Here is a 14,675-nt window from a genome sequence, read left to right as displayed (position 1 = left end):
GGAACCCCTTTCTCCCATTTTGCTGCTCCTATGACGGAACAGCAGAACGGAAGGCTAAAACGCTGAAGTGAACGAGCGCCGAGTCTCATTGAAGTCAGTGGGGAAGTTACCGGGTGCCTTTTTCTGCTCGTAGGACAAAATGCTGGTGTGATGAGGATAAATGCTCCGCTTCATTTGTTATCATTTACCGAACCTAATAAAACACATGAGAGAGTATACGGCTTCATCTTCTTTAATGCATAACAGCAATGCCTGAGGTACACAAAAAACATACACAGGCGCAGGTAGTTAACCCTTTCACGGCCGGAGGGGCGATCTGTAGCTTGCAGACACCTGTCAGCAGCAGTGAGGGTAAAACAAGTACAAGTTTATTTTTCTAATCTACGACTTAATATAGCTGAATAAATTATAGTGGGATTATATATATATGTATGCACATATATATATACACATATATATGTACACGCACACACTTGGAGTGACATGAAATCAGACACAGAGGTGACAGTCAGCTTGTATGGAATGCCTACTAGTGCTATATAAGAGGATCCTGGTCGGTGGCATTAGACTAAAGGGTTAGAAGCAATTAATATACATTTTTAGGTAGGATACTGCAGCTGTGCCTCACAGTCCCTGTGGTTCCAGCTGCTTCCCTCTAATGTCCATTTTATAGAAATATATATTAAAAAAAAGAACGTCAAGTGTCCGTATGTGCAAGCGACAACATCTCCATTTTTGATACTTTAACCTCCACATGGAATGTCTCTTGTTACATTGTGTTCTTGTTGCCCCCTTCCAGAAGAGCGTATCTTCTTATAGCATTGGATACAAGTCTGTAGAGAAAAGGTTATTACGTTGAGTGCTCGGTACCTTAGGGAAAAAAAACATGCCCTTTAATCACCACAATCCCCAGATCAATAGTTTTTCTCTTGAAACATAATATATAAATGTTTTTTGCAGACATCACTTATTTCATATACATCAACCTTACTATACATCTCTTATTGTGAAGGTATTCACACAGGTGAGCTTCAGCTCTGGACGCATCTGGGTTGGGTTATCTATACTATATACATATATTAAACCAATAGCTAAAATATGACTAGAAAGTCTTTTGTGGTGTCATCAATAATGTTTTCAAAGCCTCTATGGAATAGCCGTATGCCTGCTCCTAACCTATTCTTGGTTCTCTGCAATCACTGCTCTGTGATATACACTGAATGGCCACTTTATTGGAGACTCTGGTCCTTTCAAAATTGACGCTTCCCTGTATGGAAATTAGACCGGTGACCCCGGAGTGCAGCATAAATAACGTGACAAGTTATCTGTGGATATCGTTCAGTGTGAATCCAAATTAGATGGGAAAATCCAGCAATCTATGTGATTACCAACAAGGCCGGGTCATTGATGCTGGACTAGCCGAGGACAGGATTTCACTGCCAACTGCGTGGGGTTTCTCATGTAACAGTGTGGAGAGTATACAGAGAATGCCGTGATTGAGGAAAAACATCCATCAAAGGGGATCCTGTGGATGGAAAGGACTCCAAAAGGAGTCAGAGGAGAGAGACTCAGGGAGGGGGGGGGGGGGGGGGTTGCAATGTTTTGTGTTTTTTTTTTTGTTGTTAAATAAGAAAAGTGATGAAAATCAAAATATTTAATATAAAAAAAGGGATCAGAGTAGGAGCCAAATACAACTCTGGTGATCCAACTAAAATGTCAGAATGCACAACTCCTCATTCCTCAGCACGGATGGGCTATAACAGCAGATAATTAGTTCTACTGCCATTGTAAAAGAAACAGAAAGGTGAGAAGTGCACAAAAATTGGATCACTGAGCAACAGAAAAACATCCCGTGGTCAGATGGATCCAGGTTTCCGTTGCACCGTGCTGATGGGAGGGCAGAATTTGGGGCAAGCAGTATGAATCGATGACCCCTTCCTGTCAGCTGTTCAGAACATGTCCGTACTTTTGTCTAATTTGTGACAACTACAACAAGCTTCCTGTCCGCAGGGGCCGATAATCCTGCAGAGCGATTACACCACCTACTGGAATCTACGCCATGATGAATTGCTACGGTTCTGAAGGCCAAAAGAAGTCCAACGCCCTACTAGATGGGGTCTAATAAAGCGGCCATTCAGTGTATGCGAGACTATAAGGACTGCTTTCATAGATTTGCAGCTATTATATATTTTCTATCATCCTGGAATGTGAGGAAATTGATTCTCAGTTCTTCATAGGTTCATACAATCACCTCTGTGATTACATTTGTCAGATACAATGAATGTGCCACAAGTGTGATAGTTTTATGTTATTCAAACAACGGATAAACTATTTTGTACAATAGGTTGTGACATTTACTTGGGGGATAACTGGCATAACTTTTCAGCATAATTCCCTGGATTGTTCAAGATGAAGTTTTCAAATGTAATAGTTCAAATATTATTAACCAATGAAGTCTGTATGGGACATCAGGAAAGTGAGCGCTTCGTAGTTTCTGCATCACTGAGGAAATGAATTTAGTCCACATTAACTGCAAATAATCTTGGACCAATTACAATTCTTTCATTTTCACAACATCGTGGTCCTTATTAATACACTAATTGTAAAAAAAAAAAAGCACCTAGAAGGAGTTGTCGGAACCAAATGAAATTTTATATATGTCTCATTTGTAACGTTGATATAAGTAACTGATTACAATATCAGATCAAAATGATCACTTATTGTGGAAAAATGAACCCTTGAACAAAGGCCGTTGTACCCTTTTGGACCTCCTCCGTGCGGCTGCTCACTATCCTGCTGGAAAATGCCTCTTGGAAGCCGCCATGAGGGGAACACATGTGGCTGCAGGATGTCCTGAATATATCACTGAGCTGTCATTGTCCTCGTACCACTACTAGGGGGACCGACTGTTGTAAGCAATTGCCCCCCAGACCATACCACCAGCAGGGGGCAGTGTGCCGCTCCACAGCAAAGGCAGGATGGAGGCGCTCACCCCTGGGTCTTGAGATACGAACACGGCCATCATTAGCACCCAAAGTAAACCTGGATTCGTCGCTGAAGAGAACCTGGTTGCACTTCGTAGCGTCCAGTTTCATCGTTCATGACACTGCAAACGGAGGTGACGGTGGATGTCAAAGGTCATACATGTAATGGGCGCTGTGAGACCAAATGTCTTTCAGCCAAGCGCCTGGAAATGGTTTTGACAGACACAGGGGTGTAACGATGGCGCCCCCTGTCTCTGGATGGCAGCCAATGGAACAGTTGGAGTTGCTTGTGGTTGTGCGATAATTAGGCGCTCCTCTCTACTGGTGGTCTGTCGGGGGTTCCTGAGCTCGGTCGCCTTGTGTGTCCTCACATATCCACTGGTCCCAACACCTCCTAGCAGTTTGGTCAGATGCTGCTCTCTACTGGTGGTCTTTAGGGGGGTTCTGAGCCTGGTCACTTTGTGTGCCCTCACACATCCACTGGTCCCAACAGCTCCTAACAGTCTGGTCAGAACGGCCCGGTGGGAGACAATTCATGGATACGACCCTCCAGCTTCTGACATCCCAATAATGCGCCCCTCTCAGACTCTGGTAACGGGGCGAAATCTCTTCTCTGCGTCGTAGAGGCGTCTAGTGGTCAACAAGCTCTACAAGCGGAAGAAGAGGTCACTACACACAAAGAGCCTCCGAGAGCTTCCTATAGGCCAAGGGGGGGGGGGGGGACGACCACTTTTACGGTCTCAGGTGACAAAACCGTTCATTTAATCACCACAACTCTCATCATTTACAGATCTGCCTTAGATGGAACTGCAGGATGGGTACTGTAGCAAAATGACAACTTCTTCTAGGGGCTGAATTATTTTTGACAAAGAGTGTACAAAACTGAAAGAAGTCGTCAATGAAAAAAGCATTAATTTCCTCAAATTTTCAATTAAGTAAACATATCTCCGGAGTATTTATTGTGGCTGAGTGTAGATTTACTTGCACTGGATCCTTTGAGTAATTCTTATTTAGTCTTTTGTGCAACAGCTCTGCTTTATGGAATGCCTGTGGGAATGTTTGTGAAGCACAATGTAAAACATGGAATGAAATGTGATCAAATAAAAAAAGAAAAAAGCTTGCACTCTAACGTGAACTGTTCCACATCTGCTCATAGTATCATGGCAGATTTTATTTTTATTTGTGCCTTGTTCTCATATATTTCACAGCCGAATGGTGTGCCAATTGGTACTTGCTTCATTTGCCTTGACAATTAATTGGCTGAGAAGTCTGGATAGTATTTAAGAGTATTCCATAATCAACCAAAAGCTTCTGAAGCGCTGAATGTACAACTTTCTGGCATTAGATGGCAATAACTTTGTGGTTGCAGAGAATCGGCTCTGTTACATTGTCTCAGTAGATGAGGGAAGATGGACACAAATGTTTACGGAAAGGTGTAGAGCCCTCGGCCGCTGATGCTTGTAGCATCTACTGGTGTGTCAACTCTTCAGTATGCTTGTCCGGTTTCTACAGGTAAAAGGCCCAAGACGGCAGAGTGTTCTCCAAGCTTCATCCGACGCTGGGTGGACAGGCTGACGTTTTTAGCCAAGTAATCGACAGCAGCTAAAACAGATTCAAAAATAGTTATTGGAGTATGATTATAAACATAAACGACAGTTTCATTGGGTTCAGTGAATTGTATAATAGACGTTTTTTACTGCATGAAGAACGGGGTTTTAAACAACAGAAAACTGGAAAAACCACCCGAAAATTTGAATCCACAGCAGACTTCACACCTTGAATTGCAGAAAATCCACCCCAAATCCACTATATGTGAATATACCCTTAAAGGGCTATTCCCAAAATTAACTTTTATCAACCATTCATAGGATAGGTGGTAAACATCGGATCGGTGGGGGTCTCATTGCTGACACCCTCGCTGATTCCGAAGACTGAGATTCCGTGTTCCTTCTCCTCCTCAATGTGGGCTCACCACACACCTCGCAGTGAAGAAGAGATTGAATGTTGTGGCAGTCCCACATGTATAGTGCTGCTCCATTCATCTTTAATGGAACTGCTGGAGATAGCCAAGCACTTATACTCAGCTATTTCCATCAGCCTCATTGAAATGAATGGAGTGGCATTGTGCATGCTTGACTGCTGCTCCATTCAGTCTGTGCATCACTGCAGGCAGTACAGTGAGCCTACAGTGACAAGAAGAGGGAGACACAGGACCTTCTTTCCCAAGAGCAGTGAGACCCCCACGATTAAAAATGTTGCCACTTATCTATGGGTATGTGATAAAAGTCAATTTTGGGAATACCCCTTTAAAACTTCTCAGGCTATTTTTATACATAAAAGCAAATGTTGCCTAAAAATGTCAGACTAGTACTGCACATAAATAACTCGGGCACTATATAATACAAAAGCTCTCCATTCCTGTTAATGTTCCAAATTAAATTAATAGTGATTTAAGAGTTACTGCCAATAAATAAGGAAATCTGAGTCGTCAGTGGTGTGTCAGCTGTATCCCTAGGGGAGAACTCGTCCAGACAGGATGCTTATTAGAGTTGTCATATCCATTAGGTTTCCTTTCACGCTTCTGTGTCCTATCAGTGTGGGCACCAGAGACAGACCTGTGTGTGCCAAGTGCCCAATAAAGTCAATGGCTCTGGTTAAGAAACAGAAGACTATTGCTAGTGATATACCCTAATATTACACAGGTGCAGATTTCCAATGCTAACTTTGGAAGTGATATACCCGTAATTCTTAATTAAGTCAGTTGTTTACGTTCTTTTTTTTTCTCCTTTATGCCTTAGATGTTTTAATAGTATCACGAATACTATATTATGCCACGGCACCCATTGCTGCACTTTATAGTAGTATTTAGCATTACCGCCTTTTGCATCAGCATTTGTCTATGGTCTCCCAAATGAAAGCATAGCAGGACCGGGATGCCCGAGGCTGAGGTTGGAATAGATTCTTACTATTAATTGCAGGTGTGCCCCTAACATGCACGAGGTGGGAGAAGGGTCAGGGTCAGCGCAGGAGCAAGGGCAACTAAAACACATGGCTTTAATTTGGGTTTAAAAAATAATAGGCGCTTAAATTGTTGAAACCATCTGCACTGTTTGGTTGTGGCTCTGACATCCATGAGAAGCAACGAGCGCCTTCAACCAGATTACAAAGTACAGTACAGCCGCCTACATAAAAACTGCATTCTGCTTATGGAGTGTTTTTGACACTTTGCATGAGCCTCTCAAGTACAGAGATGAAGGGGCATAGCTAGGAGTTGGATGGCAAGCTCTCCAATTTAAAGAGGTTTTCAGAGTTCTACCATTTCTGTACAATGACTCTCCTATGCAGTAAAAGAGCAAATAAGCATATACTCACCTCTCCCCACTCCCACTGTATCCTCTGGTGCTGCTCGGTCCTTTGCGCCTGTGTTTGCCAAAGGCTGCAGTCCCACCCGGTTTACAGGCCATCACAGGCGATGCAGCCAAAAACAGAGCTCAGCGATCAAGTGCTGAGCTCTATTCTGCCCATGGCGTCCAGTGTATCAATGTGACATCAGAGGGAGACGCTGTGCAGTGGGACACAGCGGGAAGAGGTGAGTATATGTTTAGTTGTTATTTTACTGCATGGAGGGGCTGGCTGTACAGAAATGGGAGAACTCCGGAAAACCCTTTAATAATCGCCGGCAGCATTTATTTGTCGTATTATTGATATGCATGATAGGGAGCAGAAATGTATGTAACAAGACTAGTGAGTGAGGCCAAATGTATCATTTCACATGCAATTTTATTTTGTGACTCCCAAATTCATGGATCCAACAACACTTTCTCAGTGTGGATACATTTCAGTTAGCAGAGACGCTTAGCAAACTCAATTATCATCATCCTTTAACGAATCCTTTAGTCTCCAGAATTAATAATCTACTATTTGGTTAAAGTTTGGACCCAGCATGCAGTGGAATATTTGTGAAATATCGCTTGTTGTATTCCGTAATTACAAATCTATTAAATGCTGCAATATATTTTTTTTAGTGTAAACTACCCCACAATTAACGATACTGATCTTGCAACTCAGCGACAGGTAATACGGTTTTTGTTAAAAAGTTTCACATCACAGGGCTATAGGGTCAGTAAAGCAAACTTCCTACTCCAGCTCTAGCGCCTCTATTTTTCCACACTCCGACTCTGTTAATGATATTAAAGGTTATGGACCCCTTTGGGGAGGTTTTTTTTCCTTAAATTCATGTATTTTGGGCCGACAAACTTTTTTGCATTATTAAAAATTTTGCACTGTTTGTCTTTTGCAGCTTCTTCATATCACTGTATATAGAATCTGCAGTCTTCAATAGGAAATCTGTCAATAAATTTGGACTGATGGCTTAGTTTCCCTCTGCTGCACATTCTTGTACGTTCATTGATAACCACAATGAAGTTTATCTGTATTGAGGTTATATAGACCTGATATAGACCTCATGTCCACGGGTGGATGGGATTCCGCATGCAGGAGCCCGCAGAGGAATCTGACTCTGCCTGCAGCCGAGGACACTTCGTTACCTGTCCTGGTCTTCTGCGCGATGTCCGGTTATTCTATTTCCGAACTTGTGGGGGCATGCGAAAGCGCCAACCGGCGTGCCACCACACATGCACAGTGGAGTTCTGTTTTTTTTTGTAACTCCTGCTAACCTGCGGAAACTACGGCCAAATCGTAATCGCTGACTTTCAGTCAGCATAGAAACTATCGCTGATTCACTGCCTTCTCGTTTCATGTATATGCTGCCTGTCCAGCGCTTCGCATAGAAGGTGAAGAGCTAAGTGAGAAGCCAGCGAGAGCCAAGGGATCCAGCGGCAAAGTATGTCTGTCTGAACACTCTGCACAAGCGCCAACAACCTTAGTGGTGACGTCAGCACTCATGCAGACGTTTAGCAGACTGTCGGCCCAAGAAAAAGAGCCATAAGGGCTTTTTACACATGAACAGTTATTGTTTAGTTTATTTCTGGACAATGTGAAACAGATCGATGTAAACACAGTCAACAACCAAATGTCAAGCAATAATTTGTTCGCTTACCGTATTTCGCTCAGTTTTTACAGCCATAAAAACCTGCCTATAATCGGTCGTGTGAACAGGCAGTTCTTCATCTATGAGCGACTGCCTGTTTACTCCGAATGGAGGTGGGAGGGTGGAAGAGATCTCCTCCCGCTCCACCTTCATTCAGTGGATGATTATCGATCTGTGTGAAAGCACAGAAGCGCTGATTGTTGGGATGACTGTCAGGATAGGTCATCAGTTGTTCATCGTCTGGGGTCTGCCGCTGGAGCCCCCGGCCGATCAGCTGATTAGGCACCTGCTGTCAGTGCCGTAATGCACAGAGCTACGGAGTGGAATCTGTGTAATTGCTGGCGCTTGTAACTGCAGGCACAGCTCCCATTGATTTTAATGAGACCCGAGCTGGAAGTTATAAGTGTCGGCCACTACACAGGGGTTGGGGCAGCAGCTTCCTCTCCGTACCCCTGTTTATTGCAGTGCTGACAGTGGGACACCGATCAGCTCATTGGCCAGGATTCTGAATGGCAGATCCCAGTCAATTAACTATTGATGGTCTATCTGATGACAGATCATCAATAGTATTTCCCTGGAAAAACCCTTCAAGCGCTTGACAGTCATGTCGTGTAAAATGACCCTACATGTCAGTCCAGCTTCACTTATAGATCTCCTATTGATACTTAGACTGCAGTTTCTATATACAGTGATATGTAGAAGCCGCAGAAGACAAACAATGCAAACATTTTTAATTAAATCCTATTGCAAAAATGATCGTCAGCCCAAAATGCATGCGTTTAAGTGAAAGAAACTTTTTGCCACATAAAGGTGGTCAATGCAATTAAATGTACTCCTTTTGTGGAAGATTTAATGACACTTACTTTGTCCATACTGTCCGTACTGGTAACTTGCTACAGGATCCATGCTGTAACCTGTTGTGCTGTAAGTTGGCGCACAGTAGGACTGGGATGTGGGGAGGCTGTCCACAGATTTGATGGAGTCGCTACGCTGACTGCAGCTTGCAGAGAGGGAGTTGCTGGTTTCCAAGCCACTGTGCAGAGGTGAAATAGAAAAGTCTGACTGGGACTGTGGGGCCACTCCGCCAGGACTACTGAGGATGCTCATTACCTGTAATAATAACCAGAGCATTAATCAGGAAGCAGCCTTTAAACAACCACCGCCTAATGCAAGAAGAATGTAATCACTCAGTAGTTTCTTAGGCAAATCATTGGCAGTTCCATTAATATTCAATTTTAGTTCTGAGAAAATTATGTCAAGTGTAAAAGAAAATAAACCCATTAAGATGCGAGAGATTTGAGAAGAGAATAAAGCAGACACCTTTATCCTGAGGCACAGAAGGCGAATATACTTACTAAACTAGATAGCTAGTGTTTAGAATATTTACAGCCCTGATAGGAAATCATAAATTACTTTAGCTCACTGCGTCTTATAAGTGCCACTTAGCAAAACACAAGGTGCTAGAAATGAAGAATCTATAGATTATGTCTTGAAAAGAGGTTTTTTTCCCCCTATAGTCTTAAAGGGGTTGTCTGACTACATATCCACATTGTGAACGTAAGTCCAAATCCGATAAAACAAAGGGTGCTTACCTATTTTCAGCACCTGCGATACATCACTGCACCCTGCAATTCTTCTAGTGTCTGTTGACAGCGGAAGTGACTTCACAGTCGCCTGCCAATCAAAGGCTGTAGCATTACCACCCATTACCCTGGCATCAGAACCCACATCCTGGGCACTATGATGCCAGGAGTTTGCAATGGTGACTCTACGACCTTTGATTAGGAGGTGGCGGGGGTCACCTGACATCCGTTGTCGACAGTGCTAGATTATGGGCACTCTTTTATTGTTTTAACTGATTTGGACTTTATTTTAAAATGTGGATATTTAATCGGACAGCCCCTTTAAAGGAAAGGTTCATTTTCTCGACATTTTTTCATTATTTAATTAGTTTTGTGTCCGAACTGAATGCTTTAAACACCTAATCAGGATCAGAAGCAATAGTTGGGGAAAAGGGAAAATGTCACCCTAATGTACTGATAAGGGAAATCCCTGCTTACAGCGGGTGATCACCCTGATGAGGGAGTCCCCACGTCTGGAACCTGGGGTAGCCTAAACTGTCCATAGATGGATAAGTGAATGACAACAGACAGATGTGAATAGCAATAGTCTTAACAGTTTAGGAAGCATATGGAAGACCACAAATATAAGTATGAACACCAGGGGCTTATTTTAATGAAAGATGACACCAGGGAGATGTGACCTGGTCTAGAACTCCATGGTTAGAAGAATAACCAGCGTCGCCTGAGAGGAGGGGGCAAGAAAAAATTATATATACGACAACAGTGGCTGATTGGCTAGCTTGGGACAACACTTCCCTGGAGGCCAATTAGTCAACATACCAACAAATGGAAGTGCACTGGTTGGCGTCAGGTGCCATATGACAGGGTGTATGTAACAGCTGACATCACAACGTCAGCCCAGACCCACTGCCGTGTTGCAGCCATTGCACCGTGACTTATTTATCATGGTTACAATATAAGGAATTTGCAGGATAACTGTAAACACAGATGTCAGAACTTTTATAGACATCAATGGAAGACAAGCCAACATTTCTAAGGGCTGCATCTCCTTGTCTCTAGGAAGTTGACCGGTCAAGGGGAATGACATAGTTTGCACAATCTTTGGACAGGACAACTGTTGTCTGAATAGTCACTCAAAATAGTCACTAAAGCATTCAAACGACTGTATGTGTGCTTTAACACTGCGCTATTGTTGTTGGCTTGCTTAAATTTGCAATCACTAAACAAAATTGTTGGGAGTATTTACACGGAAATATTGCTCGTTGACTAGTTGGGTTCCTTGGGGGCGTGGATTTGAAATTTTGACTCCTCTCTAATGCACGCTTATTGGTTGCCACGTCCACTTAATGCACATAAATACATGCAAGCAGTCTAAGAGTGAACACTCGCTGCTGCAAGAGAGCACAATGCCCAGCGAGATACTGTAGCAGCAAGCGTTCCTCCAAAGACCGGCAGGGACTGTTCAGTCAAGGATCACTTGCGTATTTATGTATTTTCATAAAGCAATGAGCATTAAGTAGGAGGGCAAATTGTTCAAAAAAGGAGGGAGCTAATCAGAGTTTGGTGGGAGGTGCACGCCTAACAAGTAGTCACTTCCCTGCAAAGTTGTTGGCTAGTCATTGAAAGACAACAATTACCTGTTTATACCAGACAATAATTAAAGGGGTATTCCATTTTTTTTTACTGATTACCTGTTCACAGAAAAAAGACCAGAATACTCCTTTTAATGAACCAGCCCCTATTTTTAGGTGAGCTGTAGTGAAGTGACTGGTGAATTTTTATATGGAACAACTGTTGCTTCCATTCACTCTATTGAGCGACGATTTGGACGATAGTTGTCATTCGTACAGCTTTACTTTTTTTATCATTGTGGAGCCTGAAGATGATCCAGTCATAGCTGCAGTAACCAGAATGTCAGTTTTTGGATTACCCAGTTACTGTTGTGTGATTTGTGACCATGGTAATGAATAGACATATGCCTTGTCCTGCTCCTGACCCCTTTAGTTTTCTATCCTTCCTCATGACCCCGTTTCCTACCTCTTGCACTTTGCCAAAAACTTGTTTAGCAGTTCCGCCACAGACAGAGTAGAGAAGTAGGAGATTGAGATGGAAGCAGGTTAATATGATTTCTAGAAGTGTTTGAAGCTGAGGTCTCGAGGAAGGGGTAGTATAATTCCCTGCAGTACACACCCCCATCACCTTGCCTCAATAATGTATTACTTCTTAGTATATTACCATCACTAACCAAAAATCAATTGCAAGGCGACATCTGTAAGACTTTATCTGCAGGGATATCAGGGGCCTGCCAATCTGTCTGAGTGGCAGCTTTCTCTCCCTCCTCTACTCATTCTCTCGCCCCTTCCCTCTTTCTCTGCACTGCTGCCCCAAATCAGTCACACTCGATTTAAGTTAACCTTTTGGCCGCCTGACTGCATGGAATGCTTCACAGTGTATCCCTAGGCATAGGAAGAGTTAACTGTGCTATGCAGCCGATCACACTGAAGATAGAAGATGTTCAATATTTTATTATTATGAATTAGCAGTGACAAAACATCATTGGAGCATAAAAAAGGACAAATCAACTACTTCTAGACATCCATGACTTTATGTACCTTGACTACTACATACCAAGACATCACTGAGATAGCTAAGCCTCATGTAACGGTTTAACCCTTGTATGCTGCTAAACAGAGAAGCAGTTCTCAACCTTGCCCATAGGTCACTTGGTTAGTAGTCTGGGATGTGTTCTTTCTGACGCTGGGATATGTCCTTTTACTGCCCCTTCCTCTATATCTTTCCTCACATTCACTCTTTCTTCCCTCAGCAGACATTTTTGCCCTCGGGAGGTTTCATCATCCTATCCGTACTTTAAAAGAAGAGGAGTTAAAAAAAAATGTAATTAATTCCCTCTATTTCTGAGCTGGGCCTGAGGGTCTGTGTCCGCGGAGGCTCCAGCCAGGGAAATCTGCACCCTTTATGATAAACCAAGTCAGCTTTAGACGTTCAAGTGCAATTAGGATCCCCCATCTCGAGACCATCAGCTCCTCCAACTTCTTGGGCCGCAGGAGGAAGGGAAATTGAGCTGCCGAGAAAACTACATGAAAGTGGAAGATAGGGATGAAAGAGTGTTCCTAGTATACAATGCGGACAGGAACCTTATATTATCTCTGGATATAGGATCTGCAGTATGCAAGGATATTAGGAGATTAAACACTACAGAAAAGAACTCTTTCTTACACACTCCAAGGGCATTCCAATTCTCACTTACACGGACAATATAAATAATAAATGACAACGTATAGGTAAAACATTGGAGGGGTAACATGATGGCGGCTTCTCCGATTACTTTAGCATTTAAAGATATTGTAAGAATTAGTATTTTATAGAATTAACATTACATGAACAAGAAGAATTCAGAGCTCTTTATTTCTAAACATACTTTCTTTGTAACTGGCTAATGTTCTTGTATCAGCGTTTATAAAAGATATGGTGGCCAGGAAGGCTATTGCAAATTAGCAAATCCCTCGTATGGCGAACCTCCTTGTACATATCTGCGCATTCAAACGCGTGTTTTAAAAGATCAACAAGTAAGGCTATGTTCACATCTGCTTTCTTTTATCCATTTTTAACTGTTCAGTTTTTTAAAATCTTATCAAAATGTAAAAACCGGATGTTTAACTAAAGTAAACAGTTCCGGTATTCTGATGGATCCATTAAGCAGGTCTGCGAAAAAGAAAATAGGTTCCATTTGCTTCCGTTTTATTATCCGTTATGATCAATTTTTAACGGATTCATTTTTTTCCCCTAAGTTTTACAACTGCACATGTGCCGTGGGATTTAACAGATCTGTCACATGCAAGCCCAAATGGATACAAACAGAATTGTTGCCACTTGTAGCAATCCCCCATCGAGTACAACATAAAAAAAAGCAAAGCAAACTCAATTCCGTCCAGTTGCTGTTTTTTTTGTATATAAAAATGTCCTGCATTTTATGAACAAGTAAGGCCTCATTCACATCAGCGGTTTTGTTTTGCAGTGTGGCTGATCTGTCAGAGGAAAAAATGATTTAGTTTCACTTAGTTATGCTCAGTTCGCTTCCGTTCTACCAGTTTGCCACGTTTTATGGAAAGAAACAGCGCAGACTTAGCGCACTTTTTTCCACTGACAAAACAGAAAGTGAACAGAAAAACTTTTGTGTTTTTTTCTTACATTATAGTCAATGGGTCATGAAACTGAATGGAAAGGTTACCGTTTGATTTATTTTTCTCTTGTCAGTTTAATGTATCTGTGGCTTAAATGCGCATGCGCAGAAGAGAGGGAGGACAAAGTCATTCTCCAGTGACAAAACGGATCCATTTAACGGAAACAAACTGCTAGAAATGGTCTGTTTTTTGATGGATCTCTCTACTGTGTCCATTAACCCCCCCCCCCCCCCCTCCCAGAAACTATGGTTTGGTTCTATTTTAAATCCATTTTGCTTTGCCTTTCATGTTTAAAAAATGGATTAGTTAAAGTGGAAAGCAAACTCAGCCTAAGGCCAGATATACACAGGTGAGTGCGATATCGATGAGAGAAACTTGTACCGATATCGTGCTTGGAAACCTGCAATTTTCGCTGCGAGTGTGTTGCATTTTGCGCGAAAAGCGCATCGCACTGCATCGTTGTAGATGTGATTTAGATGCAAGTGAAAATCACGTTTCAATAGGAAAAATAAAAAAACACACATGAAAATTGCATGTGCACGGGAGTGAAACATGAATTTTTTTTTTTGTTGGTTCCTAATAGGTGGTATTGCTCAAAAAAAGAACATGCTGCAATTTCACTATCTCGCAGCATCGCTGTTAAAGAAAAAATGCACATTTAAATACATCCAGTTTAAATAATGGGTTGTTTTCACATGCGTTTTTCTGTGCTTCTCACAACAGACAAAAATCATGTGTGAAAATTGCCCCTATAAATGCCTCTTTAGGATGTTAGCATTAAGTTTGAGAAGATTGGAACTGACAAATAAACTGTATTCTCTGATATAGGACAAATATCTGCGTCCACTGAGAATAC

At 42.2% G+C, this 14,675-nt stretch overlaps 1 protein-coding gene across 2 annotated transcripts in view; it reads right to left on the bottom strand.

Moving 5' to 3' along the window:
* Positions 1-1,605: 1,605 nt before the first annotated feature.
* The window catches only part of PAX7 (paired box 7), a 122,870-nt gene continuing 109,800 nt past the window's right edge, over positions 1,606-14,675 (bottom strand). For both annotated transcript variants that reach the window (XM_066606348.1, XM_066606349.1), the window contains exons 8-9: positions 8,898-9,144; positions 1,606-4,586 (exon numbers count right to left, since the gene is read on the bottom strand). In XM_066606348.1, the coding sequence (XP_066462445.1) occupies positions 4,471-4,586; positions 8,898-9,144 (363 nt within the window). In that variant the 3' untranslated portion in view covers positions 1,606-4,470. The remainder of the gene's footprint in view (positions 4,587-8,897; positions 9,145-14,675) is intronic.

This window comes from Eleutherodactylus coqui, chromosome 6 (genome assembly GCF_035609145.1).
Source record: "Eleutherodactylus coqui strain aEleCoq1 chromosome 6, aEleCoq1.hap1, whole genome shotgun sequence".
NCBI classification, from domain to species: domain Eukaryota; kingdom Metazoa; phylum Chordata; class Amphibia; order Anura; family Eleutherodactylidae; genus Eleutherodactylus; species Eleutherodactylus coqui.
This window is presented reverse-complemented; position numbering and strand designations above follow the sequence as displayed.